The sequence below is a fragment of the Mus pahari genome, chromosome 15, assembly GCF_900095145.1.
Source record: "Mus pahari chromosome 15, PAHARI_EIJ_v1.1, whole genome shotgun sequence".
Classification (NCBI taxonomy): domain Eukaryota; kingdom Metazoa; phylum Chordata; class Mammalia; order Rodentia; family Muridae; genus Mus; species Mus pahari.
In genome coordinates, this window is record NC_034604.1 from 67,303,805 (window position 1) to 67,324,451 (window position 20,647).

The 20,647-nt window shown below is 45.5% G+C and overlaps 2 protein-coding genes across 5 annotated transcripts in view; one reads left to right on the top strand and one right to left on the bottom strand.

Moving 5' to 3' along the window:
* Mapk4 (mitogen-activated protein kinase 4) overlaps positions 1 to 15,979 on the bottom strand; it is a 137,969-nt gene extending 121,990 nt beyond the window's left edge. Inside the window, exon 1 of one of the 4 annotated variants that reach the window (XM_029546965.1) lies at positions 15,903 to 15,979. The gene's annotated coding sequence lies outside the window, so the exon portion shown is untranslated. The other 3 variants (XM_021214589.1, XM_029546967.1, XM_029546966.1) reach the window with 3 other exon arrangements.
* Positions 15,490 to 19,876, top strand: LOC115065504 (formin-like protein 18). The gene is made up of 4 exons (XM_029546818.1): positions 15,490 to 16,204; positions 17,227 to 17,446; positions 17,729 to 17,902; positions 18,669 to 19,876. The coding sequence occupies exons 1-3, from the start codon at positions 15,490 to 15,492 to the stop codon at positions 17,739 to 17,741; spliced, it is 948 nt and encodes a 315-aa protein (XP_029402678.1). The 3' UTR covers positions 17,742 to 17,902; positions 18,669 to 19,876.
* The last annotated feature ends 771 nt before the right edge of the window (positions 19,877 to 20,647 follow it).

Sequence of the window (20,647 nt, forward strand, 5' to 3'; positions counted from 1 at the left end):
GAGGAGGAGGAGAAGGAGGAGGAGGAGGAGAAGGAGGAGGAGGAGGAGGAGAAGGAGGAGAAGGAGAAGGAGGAGGAGAAGATAGAGCTTGCACTTAACGTAAATAAAAAAGTATATTCTTTATAACATGATAAAAAAGTATAATCTATTCTTTTCAGGCTGAGAGGGGTTCATGAATTCTTTGTTCAAATAATGGATATATATATATCCATTATGCCCAGTACATAAGGGCATTTTCATACAAGTGTACATTATGCATAATCCCCATGATTCCCTACGCCCTACCCCCATCTCCTCTACATACCAGGCTTCTACTTTCATGCCATATACACACATGATCATACAAAACCACCAATCAAAGAAAACACATAGTGGGACTCATGTCTCTAGCTGCATATGTAACAGAGGATGGCCTAGTTGGTCATCAATGGGAGGAGAGGCCCTAGGTCCTGCGAAGGTTCTATGCCTCAGTATAGGGGAATGCCAGGACCAGGAATGGGAGGGGATGGGTTGGGGAGCAGGGGGAGGGGGGAGGGGATAGGGGATTTTCAGAGAGGAAAATAGGAAAGGGGATAATATTTGAAATGTAAATAAAGAAAATATCTAATAAAAAATACAAAAATCTCAGTCATGGCTCATAAATTCTTACAGCTGGTAGATGTTTCTAGTGATTCTGCCTCCAAAAATAATCATAGAGAAGTACGTTTTCCCAGAGAATAGGAAGTGTGCTCCTTCACAGTTAATTAAGTGATTATTTCTTCCAATGGGATCAGTCATGGACTAGAGCTACAGGAGAGTGGGGTGACAGATTCATTTTATGGGCAGTTGTTAAAGCCTAATTAATTGGTGGAATTCTATTTCTAGAAAGATGCCAGGCTATTAAACGTATTTTTCCTAGTGTGAAATGTTATAAAATTGAAATATCAGTTGGATCAATCATTGTGGAATATGCAAAATAATCCATGGTATGGACTGGTCTCAGAAAAAGAAAATGATGGAGACACACACACATTGTCTTAGTTAGGGTTTCTATTGCTGCAACAGAACACCATAATCAAAACACAAGCTGGAGAGGAAAGGGTTTATTCAGCTTACAGTTCTACATAGCTGTTCATCACCAAAGGCAGGACGGGAACTCAAACAGGGCAGGAACCTGGAGGCAGGAGGTGATGCAGAGGCCGTGGAGGGCTGCTGACTGGCTTGCTCCCCCGGCTTTCTCACCCTGTTTTTAATATATATAGTATATATTAAATATACTTATAAATATATATATTAAATATAATATATATTAAATATACTTATAAATATATAAAATACTATATATAGTATATATAGTAAATATATATAGTATATATATTTATATAGTATATATATATTTATTATATATATATATATATATATATATATATCCAGGACCAGGACCCCTCTGGGATAGGACCACTTACAATGGGCTGGGCCCTTCCCCATCTGTCACTGAATAAGAGGATGCCCCAACAGCTGGGTTTTATGGAGTCATTTTTCTCATTTGAGGTTCCCTCCTTTCAGATTGCTCTAGTCTGAGTCAAGTTGACACAAGACTGGTGAGCACACATACCCCACCCTAGACAGGCTCTTTCCTGATGGGCTGACCCCAATGCTCACACCCATCCATTTACCTCGTGGCTAGACCTGAAGGGACTGGAAATGTAAAGCTCCTGTGGAGAATAGCATAGAAATAATCAAATCCACCAGGTCTAGGGTCCCAGAGGGAAGGGACCCCAAAGAAAAAATTAGAGCCGCCTTCCTTCCTCTGAAAAGCCAACGGAGCCCTCGGGTGAGGCACCCAATGTGAATCTCCAGCATTTTGCCTCTTTGCCCAACCAATACATTATTCTCAACATAATTTTTTTCTGGTTTCATAATCGATAGTGAAGAAGCGCCTTGTGGTTGGAAGAGAGCAGAGGAAGTCCATCTAGCTGCTGATGCTTAGAGCAGGGCTGTGAATGGCTTCTGAAGACCAGGAAAAATATCCCAAGGCTCCCTTTAAGAAACCAGAATCAGGCCATTGAGATGACTTAGGTAGAAGTTTGTCACCAAGCCTGGGGTCCTGAGTACCATCCCTGTGTGGAAGGATCCCTGGTGAAAGAAAGAACCAACTCTCCCTCTAAGCTCCCACATGTACTTAGCATGCCCACGAACACACATACACATACTCAACAAATTAAACAGATGTGATTTTAAGGTAATCCTTTGTTCATTTGCTTGGTATCTTAGGGTTTTATTGCTGTGAACAGACACCATGACCAAGGCAATTCTTGTAAGGACAACATTTAATTGGGGCTGGCTTACAGGTTCAGAGGTTCAGTACATTATCATCAAGGCAGGAACATGGCAGCATCCAGACAGGCATGGTGTAGGAGGAGCTGAGAGTTCTACATCTTGTTCCAAAGGCAAACAAAAGACTAACTTCCAGGCAGCTAGGATGAGGGTATCCAAGTCCATGTCCACGGTGACACACCTATTCCAACAAGGCTACTATACCTCCTAATAGTACCATTCCTTGGCCCAAGCATATACAAACCATCACATTCCACCCCCTGGCCCCCATAGACTTTTTCAAAAACATGAGTCTATGGGGGCCCTACCTAGACATAGCATAAGGCAAAAATACATTTAGTTCAACTTCTAAAGCCCCCATAGTTTATAGCAGTCTCAACAATGTCAAAAGTCAAAAATCTTCTGAGATTCATCCAATCACTTCACTGCAATCCCCAAAGCAAGACAGAAAACCTGTTGAACAATCTCCAAACTCTGCATCTCCATGGCTGATGCCAAAGCGGTCTTCAGATCCCCAACTCCTATTTCATCTTTGTTGACTGCAACAAACTTGTTTCTCCTAGGCTGGTTCCACTCCCTGTTAGCAGCTTTCCTTGGCAGATATCCCACAGCTCTGGCATTTTGAATATCTTGGGTTCTCCAAGTCAACGTCAATGTTACAGCTTCTTGTTTCAATTTCTGGGATCCACATAGTAGTTCATGATCTTCTGGGTCCTCCTAAGGGCTGGCATCACTTCTCCAGCTCTGCCCTCTGTAGCACTCTAAGCTCAGGTTGATCCACTCCACTGTTGCTGCTGTTCTTGGTGATCATCCCATGGTATTGGCATCTCTAATACACTGGGGCCTTCCACTACAATTAGGCTTCACCAATAGCCTCTCACAGGCTCTCTTCATGGTGCCAAGCCTCAACTCCTTTGCATGGCCCCAGCTGTTCTTTATGACCCCTTCATGCCTTCAAAACGAGTACCACCTGGGTGACTCTTACACATTACCAAGTATAGCTGCAGCTATAGAGGCACAACCTTGGCTATCTCTGGAACACAGCTTCTTTGTCCTCTCAGAAAACACTTCCCAAGAGATTTCACCTCAGTGATGCTGGTCTCTTCTTAATGACTGCTCATTTCTTAGCTCCAGCTAACCAGCATCAATTGTCCAAGTAGTCCCTTCTATTCTTGACTCTAAAGCCAGAGCCAAATGGCTGAGTTCTGTTGCTTGCAAGGATAGAACATGGCCCCCTTATACTATTATATTATCACTTTCTGTTTTCCAACTCCTTCAGTGTCAAAGCTTAACTGTCCTGGAACTTACTCTATAGATTGACTTTGAACTCAGAGATCTGAATGGCTCTCTCTCCTGAATGCTAGGATTTGAGGTGTGTACCATCACACCTTGATTTAAACTTTTCTTCACTTAGAACTTGCTCTGTCTCAGGCTGGCCTTTAACTCAGAGATCTGCTTGGTTTTATCTCCTGGGATTAAAGGCATTTACCATCAAGCCTGGATCTAAACTTAGCTGAATGGGATCTTGCCCCAAAGTCCTACTCCCTTAATCTGCTATCTCCTAGAACACACAGAACTTAGCTCCATTTCACTTCCTGGTGCCGCTTTAATACTCAAACCATACATTTTATATTTTTCCTTTCTAAACTTGCTACGCTTGTTCAAAATGCTCTTCATGAGACTTAACCAGAGAACAAAGTCTCTGCTGGGCTTCTTTTGAGACTTCCTCTGTCAACACAATTTAATTCTCTTTATCTTAGCCTCAGGTAGACTCTTCAGACAGTGGCAAAAAGCAGCCACCTTCTTCACGAAGTAGCACAAAAACAGTCTCTATGCCACATACTGAAATTCTTCTCTGAAATCTCTTAGGCCGAGTCTGTCCAGTTCAAACCTCTCACACCAACAAAGTCTTCCATATTCCTACTAGGATGCTTCATTAAGCCCCACTTTAAACATTCCATGGCATTCCAAATCCAAAGTCCCAAAATCCACATTCTTCCAAACAAAAGCATGGTTGGGCCCTATCAAAGTAATACCCCACTTCTGGTACCAACTTCTGTCTTCCCCAGTTAGGGTTTTACTGCTGTGAACAGACAGCATGACCAAGGCAATTCTTCTAAGGACAACATTTAATTGGGGCTGGCTCACAGGTTCAGAAGTTCAGAGGTTCAGACCCTTATCATCAAGGCAGGAGCATGGCAGCTTCCAAGCAGGCATGGGATTCCATGCCTTCCCTTCCAGGCAGGGGTTCCATATACCATTTTAGGAGGAATTCTAAGCATTCTATATCTTGTTCCAAAGGCAAACAGGAGAAGACTGACTTCCAAGCAGCTAGGATGAGGGTCTTAAAGCCCCCATCCACAGACACACCTATTCCAACAAGGCCACACCTTCTAATGGTGCCACTCCCTGAGCTGAGCACACACAAACCATCACACTTGGGCTTTTTATTTTTTGGGAGGTGGGAAGGGTTAGCTTAATTTTTTCTGATGTTATAATATAATTATCATATTTCTCCATTACCTTTCCTCCCTCTAAACCCTCCCCGTAGGCCCTTCCCTTCAGTGGCCTCTTTTTTTCACTAATTGCAATAATGTAATTTTTTTTTAAAAACCCAGAACCAAGACTCACTGAAAAGGTTATCGTGAGTCTTGGGGCCTGGGTATGACTATTCCTTAAGGGGAGCTTTGGCCCCAGGTGGGTGGTTCTGTTTTCCATATGGAACGCTGGGCAGTATACTGAATGAAAAGACCTAACCAGCTAATATACAGTCTACTTTTTTCCTGCTTAGATTGAGTGCTGGGACAGCAGATTCCTGGGTCCTCATAATACATACACAAAAAAAGAGGATTTATAATGGGGTTCCAGATACCATTCTAGTGTCTTCTCTCTCAGCCAGTCACCTTATTGCAAAAAGACCAGACAACTACTTTTAGCCACACAAGGAAATAGAGCTCCATTTACCTGTGTCCAATTAATGGAAATTTACCACCCCAGCTATCAATTTCCAGCTATCAATAGGATGGCATTTGGGAAACAAAGGAAGAGTGGTCTCTAATTTGAGGCAGGCAAAAAGAGCTGGGGACTGGTGCTGCTTTCTGCTCAGTCCTATGATGAATAAGACTTGGTCCTACCTCCTGCTGCTGGTAATGAACTAACTTTCCCAATGAGCATAAGAATATGAGGGGCCAGCAAGATAGCCCATGGTTAATGGTAATTGCCACCAAGCCTTACAACCTGAGTTTAATCCCCAGTACCCACATCATGAAAGAATTGACTCTGACAAGCTGTCCTCTGATCACACACATTATACAGACACAAACAACAATTAATTAACAAGAAGTTTTAAAACAAAACTTTCTAGAAGCTCCGGAGAGCTAAGGAGACAGGGAACGTTGCAGGCATACAATACTAGGAAGAAGAAGACCGAGACACGTGTGCTTAGCATCAGGGCCATTTTGTCACAGGAGTAGCAAGGCACTTGCTCTAGGAAGACAAAGCTGAACAGCACACTGACAGCCTGTCTTAGGGTTTCCACTGCTGTGAAGAGACACGATTACTAAGGCAACTCTTATAAAGGCAGACATTTAATTGCGGCTGGATTATAGTTTCGGAGGTTTAGTTCATTATCATCATGGCGGGAAGCATGGCAGTGTGCGGGCAGACATGGTGCTGGAGAGGAGCCGAGAGTTCTGCATCCTGATCCAAAGGTAGTTCAGGAGATTCTCTTCCACACTGGATGGAGCCTAACATACCAGGAGCCTTCAAAGCCCGCCCACACAGTGACGCACTTCCTCCAACAAGGCCACACCTATTCCAACAAGGCCACACCTCCTATTAGTACCTTTTCCCATCAACCAAGCAGATTCAAACCACAACACAGCCCCATGGGATCAAAAGGCCAGGGCCTCTGCTTTACATCAAACATAGAAGTCCAAAGAACAAAGTAATGGAAATTAGGCAAAACGAAAAATAATCTAGTCTGGCTTCATGTCATCAGGGTGACCTAGAGTCTCAAGCTTCCTAAGAGACATTTTCCTGCAACCCCCAAAGAAATCCTAAGCCATTTAAAATCCTTTTTAGAACACTTGTCATATTTAGCAGTAGCAGCCAAAGCTTCAAATTATGTCATCAAATGTTAAATATCACTAATTATATGATACATTAGCATTATTTAATTTATCAGAGAAAAATAAAAATGCTGCCAAACATAAATGTAAGAATCTATTAGTTGTAAAAAATAGCTTAATTTCAGAGATTTAAATGTAGAAATATTTATATTTTAAGATATAAAATGTGGTATTTATATATACATAAATTTTTTTAAAGTCAGTGTCTTACTATGTAGCCCAGGCTGACCTCAAACTCATGATTGTCCTGCTTCAGCCTTCCAAGTGCTGAGATCACATGCTGGTGACAGTATATTAAGTCGCACAAATAATTTTTTTAAAGGAATATTCAGCACACAAAGATTAAACAACCAAACAAGGAAACATCATAATGTAAACATGAACCAGCACAAGAAATCAGAATACACAACAAATAGGAAGAAAAGGTGCCCCAGACATAGAACGCAAAATATCTGGGCCCAACACACAGATATAAAAGCTGGGCTTATCATGCTCATGCCGGCAAGATACTGCTGAAGGGACCCTGATACTGTGGCCTCTTGTGAGGCTACGCCAGTGCCTGGTAAACACCGAAATGGATGATCACAGCCAGCTACTGGATGGAACACAGGGTCCCCAATGCAGGAACTAGAGAAAGTACCCAAGTACCTGAAGGGGGCTGCAACCCTGTAGGTGGAACAACAACAGGAACTAACTAGTACCCCCTGGGTTTGTGTTTCTAGCTGCATTTGTAGCAGAAGATGACCTAATCGGCCATCAGTGGGAATAGAGGCTCCTTGGTCTTCCAAACTCCATATGACCTAGCACAAGGCAAGGCCTGGGCCAAGTAGTGGGAGTGGGTGGGTAGGGGAACAGAGGTGGGGGGAGGGGTATGGGAATCTTTCGGGATAGCATTTGAAATGTAAATAAAGAAAATAATAATAATAATAATAATTAAAAAAAAAAAAAAGTATCCATCTTCCTAAACACATACGCGTATCCTGAGTCAAATCCAAGACTTAGCATAGCGCTCTGATCTGTTCCTAAATCTTCTGGCTGCCCCAGGTGCAATAAGTTCCAAATAAAGGTGTTAACATTGGCCCTCAAAAAAAAAAAAAAAGCTGGGCTTAGCCAATGAGCCAGGTGTGTGATGAATACCTGCATCCTGGTACTTGAGAGGAGATGTGGGAAGACCAGGACAAACTCTGAGGTCAGCCTGGGCTTATAGCAACTTTGTCTCAAAAACGACAGATAAACTTCCAGGGGTAGTGGAAACAATGTCAATGTTGAAGGCAATATGACTTCATGTTGAAGCTATAATGTTGAAAAAGAGCTAGAATTCTGCAAATGAAATTCAGGGATTAAGACTGAAATTGCAAACAAACATATGAATTCAACCCAGATTAGATATCTCTGAAGAAACACTGGGACTTGGGAAACAGAAATCTTCAGAGTATAGCTTGAAGAGACTGTTTAAAATGGGGAAGGGATGGAAAACACAGGAAGCTGTCTGAGAGAACACACAGCAAATTTAGGATGGCAAATTGACCTCATACCACAAAAATTCTCCCACAAATAAGCAACTGAGTTTGGGGACAATTGCTAATATTCCCCAGGCTAACACTCTTCTGTTGGGGGTTGGTCTTGTGCATGGCACATTCAGTTTCTGCTTTCTGTGCTCAGAGCTCTGGCTACAGTCTGGACACTAGCTAGCACTGTTATGATTGTTGAACCATCTCCTGTATCAATGTTTTGTAAAGAATGTTCCCCAATTATCCCTGACTGGTTAATAAAGATCTGACCAGTCTATGGCTGGGCAGAGGAGATAGGAAGGAAGGCTGGACTTCCAATTCAAGCCAGGGGTCCCAGGGAGAGAGAAGGAAGAGAAGGACCACGAGGAAAGAAGGCGGAAAGACCAGGAGGATTTGCTGTGAGGTCTTGATGAGAGAGCAGGCATGAGGTCACACATGGACCAGAGCAAGCCAGGGAAAGACCAGATTGATAAGTCACCGGGCATTAGAGAGGCAGAATACCCCAGCCTAGGTTTAAAGCTTGCTAATAAGCTTATTAGGCCTTTGTGCCAATGATTAGGGACAGAACAGGAAAAGATAAGGCTGTCATCTTTGAATTAATGCCTCCATTTCTCAAGGCCACAGACACAACCAGGGCAGGTCATGCACCTGTAAAGAGTGGTGACTGAAGGTGTGTGTGAATTTGGACGTTTCTCTTTCTGTCTGTCACGGTTCACTTGGCAGGCTGCAGTAGGGATGATGCTGAGCAAAGGTTCACTGTATGTGGGCCTTCTTAGCCGCGAGCCCCAGCTTTGTACATTGACCTCCACCAAGCCCTCCCTAAGCTTTGAGTGCCGGTCTTCACGAGGTGCATCCCCCTCTTAAGCCTTCTTCAGTAATTCATAAGCTGCTCCTCTACCATGAAGAAACAGGGCATTGAGATTCCAGCATCACAGACTATTGGATACAATTTTTCATAGAATTCCCAGTTTACATTTGAAATCTGAGACATACTGGGGTTTTTTGTTGGTTTGTTTGTTTTTTCTTTTGAGAAAAATGGTCTTACACACAGGTGGTGTTGTTTAATCACGAAGGAAAAAAAAACAAAACAAAACAGAAAAGTAACTCACCAAAATGCAGCCGTAATCGACAAAACTAACTCATTAATTTTATCCATCAAACACAGAAACATAGAGAACTGTGCACTCTCAATAGTGTGAGAAAATTCCATCGCTAACAGCATACTACCAACGAGAGTACAAGCTAGCATGCCCCTTTCATAAAGACATTTAATACAGTGTGCTCACACCCGTGGCTAAGTAATTTCTCTATCTGTGGATATGTCACAGGAAAAAAAAAAAAAAAACTCAATAATCCAAGCTGTCGAAAGAGTACTGGCGCAATGACCCAGTGGGGAGAACTTAGAGAGAAATTTAATATCCACTAATACTAAAGTGTTGGGATAAATTAAGGAACTTGCAAATACCAAACTACCCATTCACTAAAATTATATTTACCATGAGTTTGAATCATAGATATTATTTGTTCTAGTATTACCTGGAAAAGGATTAAAATTAAAATTACACACACACACAATGTGGTCTCAATTATATTTTAAAATGAGCCAAGAAAAATCACAAAAAAAGTAAAAAAGAGCCAAGTGTGAATAGGGTATAGGTAGATCTGTTTATTCTTGATACCCCCACGGCTGTGCATTAATTACTTTCCTAAATAGAGACATCAATATTATCATTCTCATCTATCACTGTAAAGGTATCCCAAAATAAGCTCTATGAAACAATTCCATTCACTCAGTACAACTGTTGGAGCTTTCCCGTGGTTGTTTTCGGAAGGAGGCTTGTGTGCACACATCGCTGGCACCCGTGTAATTAGCTTGAATCTGTGAGTTGCTTTCTCAGAATGAGATGTCCTGGAAAGAAGGCAAGTAATGAAACCTTTTTCCTGCCTCCTCCATTTTCCACCACCAAGCTCCTGCGACCAGGAAGACAGAAGAGCATCCCAGCAGCAAGGAGCATGGAAAGACAGGGTAAGATCCCAGCTGCCAGCCCCAGCCTCCTCGGGGGAACTCCCTGGAACCCCCGTGAGCATTCCGATGGCTCCCTGCCTTGGTTTCCTGCTTACATGATGGACAAGAAGGGCTGATCAGGGGACCCTTAAATCTCCTTGCATTCCATTTTTCAGTTAAAAAAAAAATAACTCAATAGCTCTCAACTCTTTAAAATGCCCATATAAATTGTCAGTTGAAAAGTAAAAGGAATGGTATTTTATTTTTAAATGTCTCTTGTAATAGCAAATCTTCCTCTACAGGGTTTTGTTGTTGTTGTTGTTGTTGTTGTCAATCTAGACACTGATACATTGACTGATTAACCTCACAGAGAGTCAGGTGTATTAATATAATGAAACTAGATTGTTCTAAACTAAGACAAGAGATCAATTAATTTACTGACAAATTAGTTAGAAACCTAAAATATAGTTTTTCAAGTTTTATTATTTAGCTTACAAGTGCTTCAGTGACTCCCCAGACATAAGAGGATGAATATTTCCCACTTGGTCTGTTTTAATGCATGAAGAAGTCTCCTCTAAGCTTGGGAATTTCAAAAGAGAAGTCTAAATCTACAAACTCTTACTGAGCCTTTCAGAGACCATTCCATGACCTGAAGACACACCTCATTCACTTTCCGAAGCAGCAAGTTGGATACTGACTGCTCTGCACAAAGCTTCTAACACTGCAACTCAGACTCTGCTGACTGTAAGCTAACCTCACCCTCGTCCCATCCTACAGAGATGCTGTTGGTGCTGTGGCTGACACGCAGATGCCCTATACAGGTTAGGTTCTTGGTTTTAAGGCAGATGTGAGTAGGAGGACAGATCACCCTGGAACACACGAGTCTTGGTTCATCTTTCTATGATGTAAGGTAACACCTGAAAAGCTCCTCTAAGCTCCTACTGGTCCTGCACAAAGAAAGTTTGTAGTGCCCTATTCATGCTTGCCTCCCGCCCAGAGATGGCTTTACTAGGAAGCAAAGGGAAGCTTAAATTCACAGCCCCGTACTTGATTGTCCAAGAACACCATTCAAGGCTAGCCATTTTGCCTTTTTCTTTTTTCTTAAATATTACTTATTTATCTCTTATGTCATGTGCCTTGGTGTTTTGCCTGCATGTATGTCTGTGTGAGGGTATCGGATCCCCTTGGACTGGAGTTACAGACAATTGTGAGCTGCCATGTGGGTGCTGGAAATTGAACCAGAGTCCTATGGAAGAAAGGTTCTTAACCACTGAGCCGTCTCTCCAGCCCCCTTACCTTTTTCTTAGGTATCTCCAAACTACATAAACAAATCCCTGCCGAACTCAACCCTGATCCTCACTTTGCTACCCTCATATTGCCCACCAGCTATGGCCAAACAGCAGGTTCGGGTGCTCCTGTGGGGTAGGCTTACTGTCAAAGATGGGTTCTGCTACCACACTTACGGGAGTTAAGTAAGATCTACATTGAGGGGGGAAAAATGAGATGGGAAGAATGGCCTCAAAAATGAACTTAACAATATGATTACTGCATCCGTGCATGTGTGCTGACTGGGAAAATTAATTCTGATTTGAAATTATTTATATGGAAAGCTCTACATTTATTAAGTAGCTTTTATTGAAAAGAATCATGTGACAGTAAATAAAGTCTTTCTCAGATAGTTATGTTACCGCATGATACATAATATCCAGTACTCCAAAGAACAGTGGTCCTCAGACAGGAGTAACTTTTCTCCCAGGGAACATTTGTGGCTAGCTGGAGAGGTTTGGGGTTGTTACCACTTGGAAAAGGTAGCTATTCAGGGCCCCCAGCATCCAGTGGGTAAAATCCATGGACATAAGTAAACACTAGACAAGGTACTTCTTGTAACAAAGAATCCCCAAGTCTGAGAGCTGCACTTAAGAATCTGTCTTGAAATAACTAACGGGCAGGCGCAGAGACAGACAGAGACCCCCCCACACACACACACTGCAAAATAACAAATCTCTAGACCTTGGGGGAGAGCATGCGAAGGCTAAGTTGAGTGGTGGCTCACAAAGAGCTGCAGTCTGACGTCAACTGCCACCCCATTATACAAAGCAATGAAGCCTCTGAGGGGCAAATGGACACTGTACTTTAAAGCAGTGGTTCCCAACCTTCCTAATGATGTAATCCACCAATACAGTTCCTCAGGCTGTGGTGACCCTCCACCATAAAATTATTTCGTCGCAACTTCATAGCTGTAATTTTGCTACTGTTATGAATCATAATGTAAATATCTGATATACAGGATTATCTGATATGTGACACCCCCCCACACACACACACACCCCAAAGACTCATGACCCACAGGTTGAGAACAGCTACTTCAAAGAGAGGGAGCTGGACATGGTGGAGCACGTCTCTGATCCTAGTATAAAATAAGCTCAGAAAGGAAAATCTCAAGTTCAGGATCGGTGAGCATAGGCTACAGAGCGAGACCCTGTGCAAGCAAACAGCAAACAAAACAGAAACCCCAAAGTCTGAAGCCTCTAGATGTGTAAGGCTCATGGGACTGCAAGGACCCTGGACTAGGTGTTGTCCAGGAGAGCTGTAAAATCACCTGGCCAGCCCAGTAACTTCCAGCCCTGTCAGCCCCAGCACCACAGAGGCAGCTTTTTCATTCTCTAATGAGGCTTAAAGAACAAAGACCCCTGAAGACATAACAGTGACCTACATTCACATTTAGGACAGAGTGATGGGTAACAGATTGTTTGCCCCAGAGACCAGTTTCTGTACACTGCAAGGCCTGCCCAGAGCAGCAGAAACTGGTGACAAGGACAGGAGGACCTGAGGAGGGAGGGAAAGAGCGAGGACGAAATGGGCAGCAGGAGACACTGAAGTATCACCTACTCCAGTGGCCTGCAGGGAGCAACAAACAGGAAGCAAGGTTCCTGGCCTGAGGAAGATTAGAGCTGAGCTCAGCTCAGGTGAAAACACTTCAGGAATGCTTGAAGGAATCGGGAAGGGGTGCAGGACCGGCCAGCAGGGCAACTGGAGGATCTCCTGGAACCTCGAACTGGGTGATGGCAGTCCTTACACCTGACAGTCCAACACTAAGTCTCTCTTAGGCAGCACATCTCTGGTGAATGAATGGGAACCCCATCCAGATGGACACCTGGTCCCTTCTAAGGGCTCTAACAGCTAGTCTGTTTGCCCAGACTCTTTCTGCTAATGGCCATTTCCCTCAACTGGAACCATCACCTTAGGGCTTCTCTGCTGTTGGTCTCCGTTGGTCTCCTTCCCTTTCCTCACTACTGAGCACATTCATTTTGAGTTGACCAAGTTTTCTATGAAGATTTTTCTAACAGGTCTACTTCCAGAAGAGACCGTTGGGGGTCAGGGTAGGGGTGGGGGGCAGGATCCAAGTTCATAACAAAGATAATGCCATGGGGTTTTAAAAGAATTTAAGATGGAAATCAGGAACAATTTGAAGAAGAAAAGATATATTGTATCAAGAAGCTGGGATTACATCATTACCCAGAAACTGCTAGAAGTCAATGACAAGAGATAAACATACAGAACCAATGGAAATTCTCTATTTCTGGTTTTAAAAGAAAGCCACGATTCTATAGATTTTTGGTTTTTTTAAAGCATGTTACTGGATTTCCTTTTTTGGTACCCAAGCTGTCATTGTACTCATTTCATGAACTTCCACAGGTCCTGCAGGACAAGGACTGTGTCTTAGGTTACGTTTTCCTGATTGGAGTATCTATAACAAAGACACATGTAAATATTTGCCATTATATTGAGAATGTATAATTTTCTGGCCAGTGGGAATTAAGATCCAGGGATAATTCTTCAGATCTCTTAACGGGTCTCTCGAGCATTTGCAAGGATACGATTAAGGACCCTGCCTTGGCCCTGGTATTAGTGTGAGCTGCCTGGATGAAGTAAGCATAGCTGGCCCCATCTTTCTTCCTTCTTCACTCTGTCTTTCCTGAGTTGGCTGTCCACCTGCCTGTCTTTCTGCTCCAAACTTAATCCCAATTTTTAGCACTAAGGTTTTGCCACATAAAACTTTGTTCCAGTCTCTGTTATAATTAGCAAAGTTCTTTCTCTTCTCTGTTCTCCCTTGTTCCAGTCAGACCAACTCTCAAGCTTTCAAGCTTAAATTGCCCGATGTGGAAAGACAAGCTCTTCTCACCCACACCATAATCTACAAAGTTAAAATTCAGTTTTCTGCTGGAGTTGAAGAAGCAAGGATTGTCCCTCCAGGACAGCACCTGGAAATCTCACCACAACCACTTCTTTGGGAAACCACCCATCTATTATTCTCTCCTTCTACTTCGCCCTCTCCACCACCACACCCCTACCTCTGCCTCCCCCGCCCGCACAGTAAGTACACTGGGCTCTCATTTGGCCAAAAAAAAAAAAAAAGTCCTTTACATACTAGGTTCTCCGTGAATAATAATTATAGTAGCAGGATCTTAACACCGCTTCCTCAAACATCGGAAATACTCAACAAGTACCTGTCAAACTGAAAACATCACGGCACACCCGTTTTGCGCATAGTAGGTGCTTAACAAGCATCTCTGAAATGAAGACAGTTGCCCTGCACATAGTAGGCCTCCGGTAAAAAAAAAAGGGGGGGGCTACAAAATCGAATAGCAGGCGGCACTCGTTCTTAGAGAACCTGGCAGGAATGACATTAATCAAAACCCAGGCACAGTTCCATGAATGGAAATGCAACGTCTCGGGGTAGCGCTTTCGAGAGTGCAGGAGAGGCGCGTGACAGCGCGGCCGCGGCAGGAATCGCGCTCTTTTGGGAAGCTGTACCTACCTCCGCTCCGGGGTACGGATGAGCAGTCAGAATCTAGGGGCTAGAAAGCGCCTCTTCCAAGGATTGTCCCTCCAGGGCAGCACTTGGAACTCTCACCACGACCCCCTCTTTGGGAAACCACCCATCCGGGTTTCTCCAAGGAATCAAGAGTAGCAGGGAGAACAAAAGCAAAAGCCCGCCGGGCTTCCGATTCTTTTCTGATGGAGATCAAGCCGGCCGGAGGCAGAGGGAGCCGGCCGGGACTGAGCAGTGATGTCAGCCCCCTGTCGCTGCCCGCACTGCCCTCCCTCCCCAACCGTTGCGGGCTCAGAGCAGTCCAGCTGGGGAAAGCAGCCAGGTCCTCTCCCTCCCGGGGCCACCGACCCACAGAAGGGGAGCCTCTTTCGGGTGCGGCCGGGGGAAAATGCGAGGCTAAAACCCTTGAACAGGGAAATAAACTGGAGGAGAGGCTAACTAGGAACAGAACTAGACCCCCCAGATCTAAATCAGAACTCGCGAACCGCCCCTCCGCCACCCCGAACGCGCGCTGTCCCCAAGGGGTGGGGTCCCCTCGTGGAGCCCAGCCCCTGGGTCATCTTCCCTCGCACACACCCACGGAAGAGCCCAGCAGCAACCTTCCCACCCAAACTGGGGAGCCAGGGACAGCACCCGCGCACCGTGCGCGGAGGAAGAGGTCACCGAGGGCGGCCGGGGTGGGTCCCACCGGAGATGGTGGCCGGCGTTCCGAAAGTCGCGAGTTGGGTGTCTGCTCGGTCTTGGGGGGCGCGGGGGGGAGGGGATCACGGATCAGGTGAGGTTGGGGTGCAGAGTGAGCCGGGAAGTCCCAGTCCTTTTGCAGTTCCCAGCTCTCCGGAGCGGGCGGAACTCCGGGAGGCGCGGGCAGCGAGAGAAAGAAAGCGGGCGAGCAGGGAGCCACTCACCGAGGCAGACGGAGCGCGGCGGCCCTTTGTCTGCGGCCGCGGCGCCGGCGCTCTCCGCCCGGTTGCACCAGCCCTGGCGCGGCCGAGCTCCCGCCGGCTCCCCGACAGTCCGGCTCGGGCTCGGGCCCGGCCCCCGCCCGCACTGCCCCCGCCGCTGCTCCGCCCCCAGCCCCGCCCCTGCCCCGGCCCGCGGGCCCCCACCTGCTGCGGCGGGGACAGCTGGAGCCCCAGCAACCGCACCGGGGACCATCCAGCTGGGACCCAGACCCGGAGGCGGCCTCTCGTGAGCAGCCGGGTTTCTGCACCTCCTGCGTGGACGTCCGGTCCCGGGGCAGCCTGGGCTTCCCGCTGGGCACCTGCTCTTCAGAGCTCCTGTCGCACTAGCAGCTGGGTCCTCACTCCTGCAAGGGTTGGAGGTTCCCTCAAAGCCCGGTCCTTGAAGAAGGGTTGTCGGGATGTGGAGCTCTCCCTGAGCCCCGGCCGGAGCTTAGTCTTTGCTTCGGGTCAGCCTCTTCTACCCAAACCGCGGAGACCGAGGACGGGGAGAGAGAGCCGGTTGGAACTGGACCGCTCCAGGCAGAGGGGAAACCTGAGTGGGCGGGAGTCACCCCTGGCTGAGGGTCTTGGGGACGCTACGGGAGCTCAGGTCACTAGAGGGCCTTGCGCGTGCGGCAGATCTCCTAGGCTGCGCATTCGTCCTGGTTCGCAGGGTCTAAGTAAAACTCACAGATGGGAACCGAGACTTTGGTAGCCAGGAAAAAGAAAAAAAGCCTCAGACCCCAAACTTCGCTGGTGACTGGTGTTTGAGCTCTCTTCCAGCAGGTAGATGCGTCACTGTGTGAACGCATCCCTTTAAAACGGGAAGCTGCTCTCCTAAGCAGGGGAGGTGGGGGTGGGAATGTGATGAACTAAATATTGTATAATGAGGTCACCAGTGTTTTGGTTGCCAATGAATTCTCCCTCCTCTCAACCAAAGCACCCAGCGAGTGGGGGCTGCACTTGTCCACTTAACCAAGTCTAATGTGCCAGGTGTTTATTTCTGCCTCATCCTGGACCGGAGAGCGGTACAATTTCTGGTACTTAATAGATACTCAATAACTATTGAAACTATTTAGGTTGTATAACCTCACTAAGGGGTAACATGGATAAAAATGTAAAACTGTGGGATTGCATTGGAAGCTGTAACAAGTGCTTAACTCGGTGGTAAGGAAACAGATGGTAGCTGTTATTCTCTGTGCAGATATACTTGTCGTTAATCCTATGTATGTAGGTAGCCAAGAAGTTTGGGACTAACGGTAGCTAGGTTAGAGACAGGAGTTACCTGGACTTGCATTGATCTAAAAGGAGAGGTTGAGGATGGGGATGGTGTGTCTGCAGTCAGACATTTCAACAAGCCTTCCCTAGAGAACATTTTACATTCTGCTCACTTAATTTTCATTACAAATAAGTATTATCAATTCAGCAAGTGTGCATAAATATGAAGTGTTCTGTGTTGATGTATTCCCTTTTATAACATCTCTGCTAGGACGGAAGAAAAAGAGGCCTCAAGATGCTCGTTTCATGCAAGAGAGACAGAAGGGCAAATATCCCCCCCGAAGTAAATCCATGTATCAGCTGAGGGTCTGGCGAGTGGGCACCGCAAGTGTGACCCAAGACAACTGGAAGTCTGGGGGTCTCCCTTCTGTGTGTTTTAGCTCAGAGTCTGGGGTCTGGAAACGGCTCCTAACGACTGTGTGCTTGTCCATGTGAGTAACTTATCGCTTCCATTTGGCAACGGGGGAAATGTAATTTTCTCCATGTGATGAGAGTGAGTGAATGGATCATGCATAGCAAATGGCCCTCCTCCAAACTGTGGGATGAGAGACTATGAAATATGCATTTGAATATCAGGGTCCACTGCTGCAGAACGCCAGGGGCGGAATAAGAAGGGAGAGCCTTCCTTACCCAGGCTCCTCCCATCAGACTTGCTACGTGGGGTCTTCCTCCGACTCTTAGGAAACAAGTGATTCCTTATTTTCCCTCCCCAGAGGAGGTTCCTGAAGAACTAACCGGAGGAGGCATGTGTTAATAGCTGAGAGTAACGGCCGGGACGAAGGAGCCATTCTGTCCTGTGCCCCACTGCCTGTGTCTGAACACAACAGCTACCTCAGTGGCTAGCCAGAGCACCCACCACTGTGTAGCCCTGGAGGTTACGGGACCAGGTAAATACCATGCCTGCCAGATTCATCGCGGGGTATTCCCTTTGACTCCAGTTTAGGTGGGCTGCATCTACTCCGTGCCCTCTGCTCCAGGGAGGCGTTGGCATCACTGAGGGACAGTGCTTTTGCGTGTGTCCACTCTCCCAGGGATGAGGACTGGTCAGGCTTGAGAAACCTATGAACCCTTGACTTTAGTGGTAGAGCCCTCAGCAATGGCATAAAAAGCAAACCTCTGTCCCATTTGCAAAGCCCCCTCCTCCTCCTTCTTATGTCCCTTCCCCCTCTCCCCACCTTTTCCCCTCCCCCACCCCTGCTACCTCCAGGTCATTCTGCCCCACGCCCCACTGCATAAGTCTGGACACACAGACTCCCTCAATGGCTAGCTAGGGTATCAACTTCTGTATAACCCCCTTCCCTCTTTCCCTCTCTTCCTCCCTCTCCCTTTCCTCCTTCCTCTTCCTGTGTCTCCTTGTTCTTCTCCCTCTTTCTTCCACCCGCTTTCAGTCTCTCTGTCCCTCTTCTCCTCTCTGTTTTTAGCCCTGTTGGATCTGAAGCAAGCGCCACTTGTGAAACACATACATACACACACATGGACACACATGCACACATGTAGGCACACACACACACACACACACACACACACAAGTGTTCAAGCCCACCCATAGGGAAATGAGGCAGACCAAGGGATCATTACAGCTTCAGTCAGGCCTCAGGCTTCAGGCTTCAGGCCTACAAATCAGAGGCCACGCCCTCCCCACTGTCATTTCAGGCTGCTCTTGAAATGCCTTTGTTCTATGGCAGAGATGAAATCCAAGCTGCAGGTGCAGACCTGGAGACCAGAGGCAAGTGGATCTTTGGGTTGCGTGGTTTTAACTGTGGGCTGGCGATCTGAAGACTTTGCATTCGTCATAATTACCTAGGAAACGTTCATGCTCACGACGACAGAGTGACTACAGTGGCCCACTTAAGGAATGTCTCTCTGCTGTACCCTGCCTTCCCTCCTGTTACTATAAACTGTCTTTGCTCTAGGCTGCGGTTGTGAATCAGAGGTAAAGAGCAAGCTTGGGATGCAGGGTCCAATCTCTCACAATCTCTAATAGTTTGTTAATTCACCAATAAACAAACACAACTGTCCCCTGCTGTATCAGAATCGAATGGCCCTTGTGGACATGGTCCCATTTCCTCATTCCCTCAAGAACATCTTTCTTCAAAAATTCTTCTCTCCCCTCTACCCATTTTCCTCATGACAGGATTATTCACCGCAGCCTTCAAAACTGGTTTAAGGGCCTTCAAGATGGCTCAGCAGATAGAGGGATTGCTGCCAAAGCCTAGTAACCAGCATTTGATACCCAGGATTGACACAGTAAGAGAGAACAGACTCTAGGAAGTTGTTCTCTGACCTTTCACCCATGCTCTTCTTCCTCCAAACAATAAATGTAATGAAGAATTGTAATGGTTTATTTATCGATGGCCTTTCCAAAGTAAATCTAGAACTAGGCATGATCCCAGGAGGAGGGAGGCAGAGGCAGAGAGATCAAGAGTTCGAGGCCATTGGTTACAAAGGAATTGGGGGAGGAGTGTGACTACAAGAAACCCTGTCTAAAAAGAAAAATAAATATCAAATCCAAAGCAAAACAAAAAATACCCTCGGACCTTTCGCTAGCCTTTTCTCGTCTCTTATTGGTCCTTCACAATAAAATCTGGCAAAACAAAGTTTCTACGCTCTCTGTCTAACCCACTCCTGTCACCTGGGTAAAGGACAGCCAGTAGCCTCTGTGTCTTTAAAGCTAGTGATCTGTTCTCCAGCTTTAAGTGTAATTCATCTTTCCTTTCTTCTTAAAGTATTTTCTCGTTTCTCCCAGCGTTCTTCTGATTTGATTCAGTCTCACTGGCTTTTCAGGGAACAGTAAATGCCAGCTACTTATCCCAACAGACAGCATACAAAATAAAAAGCGCTGAAGGCATTGCCAGGAAACTCAAGAACAGGGGCAAAGATGCTATCACTACTATTAACATTGTTTTCGAGATTAAATTAAACAGTAAGACATGAAAAAAAAATAATAGCTATGACTACTAACAAGAAATAGATGTAGGTCTTATATATGCTATAATTATACAACTAAAATGTCAGACTTTGGTTTGGTTTTTAAATGCTACTAAAGAGACAGCGAGATGATTCAGTGAGCCAGGGCACCTGATGACCTGAATTCAGTCCCGAGGATCCACATAATGAAAGGAGGGAATCAACGACTGCACTTTCACGTTTGATTTTCATATGCATACACACTAGCATGCACATGTATGCACACGCATACACACATATAACATAGCATAAAATTTATAAATGTTACTAGAGCACCAACTATGGCAGTACATTCCTGTAATTTCAGTGCTTGGAAACAAGGATTGGGAGTTGGAGCCCAGCCTAGGCTACATAGTGAGACTCCATCATTCAACAATTTAAGGACCGCTGGGTAAAAGGACAAACTAGAGACTGCCTCTTTGTGAGCCAATGCAAGAATAAGAAACTTTTTTTTTTTTTTTTTTGAAACAGTGTTTCTCTGTATAGCCTTGGCTGTCCTAGAACTCACTCTCTAGACCTGGCTGGCCTCAAACTCAGAAATCTTACAGAGATCCTCCCATCTCTGTCTCCCAAGTGCTAGGATTAAAGGACTGAGCCACCACTGCCCAAAAAGAATAAGAAACTTTATCGAAAAGAGAAATCAAGGAGGAAGAGCTTCAGAGACA

Bases quoted from the DNA above. Each gene is read 5' to 3' on its own strand.
- LOC115065504 (XM_029546818.1), top strand. From the start codon at position 15,490: ATGGTGGCCGGCGTTCCGAAAGTCGCGAGTTGGGTGTCTGCTCGGTCT. The intron at 16,205-17,226 runs GTCAGCCTCTTC...CATCTCTGCTAG, and splicing joins GAGCTTAGTCTTTGCTTCGG to GACGGAAGAAAAAGAGGCCT.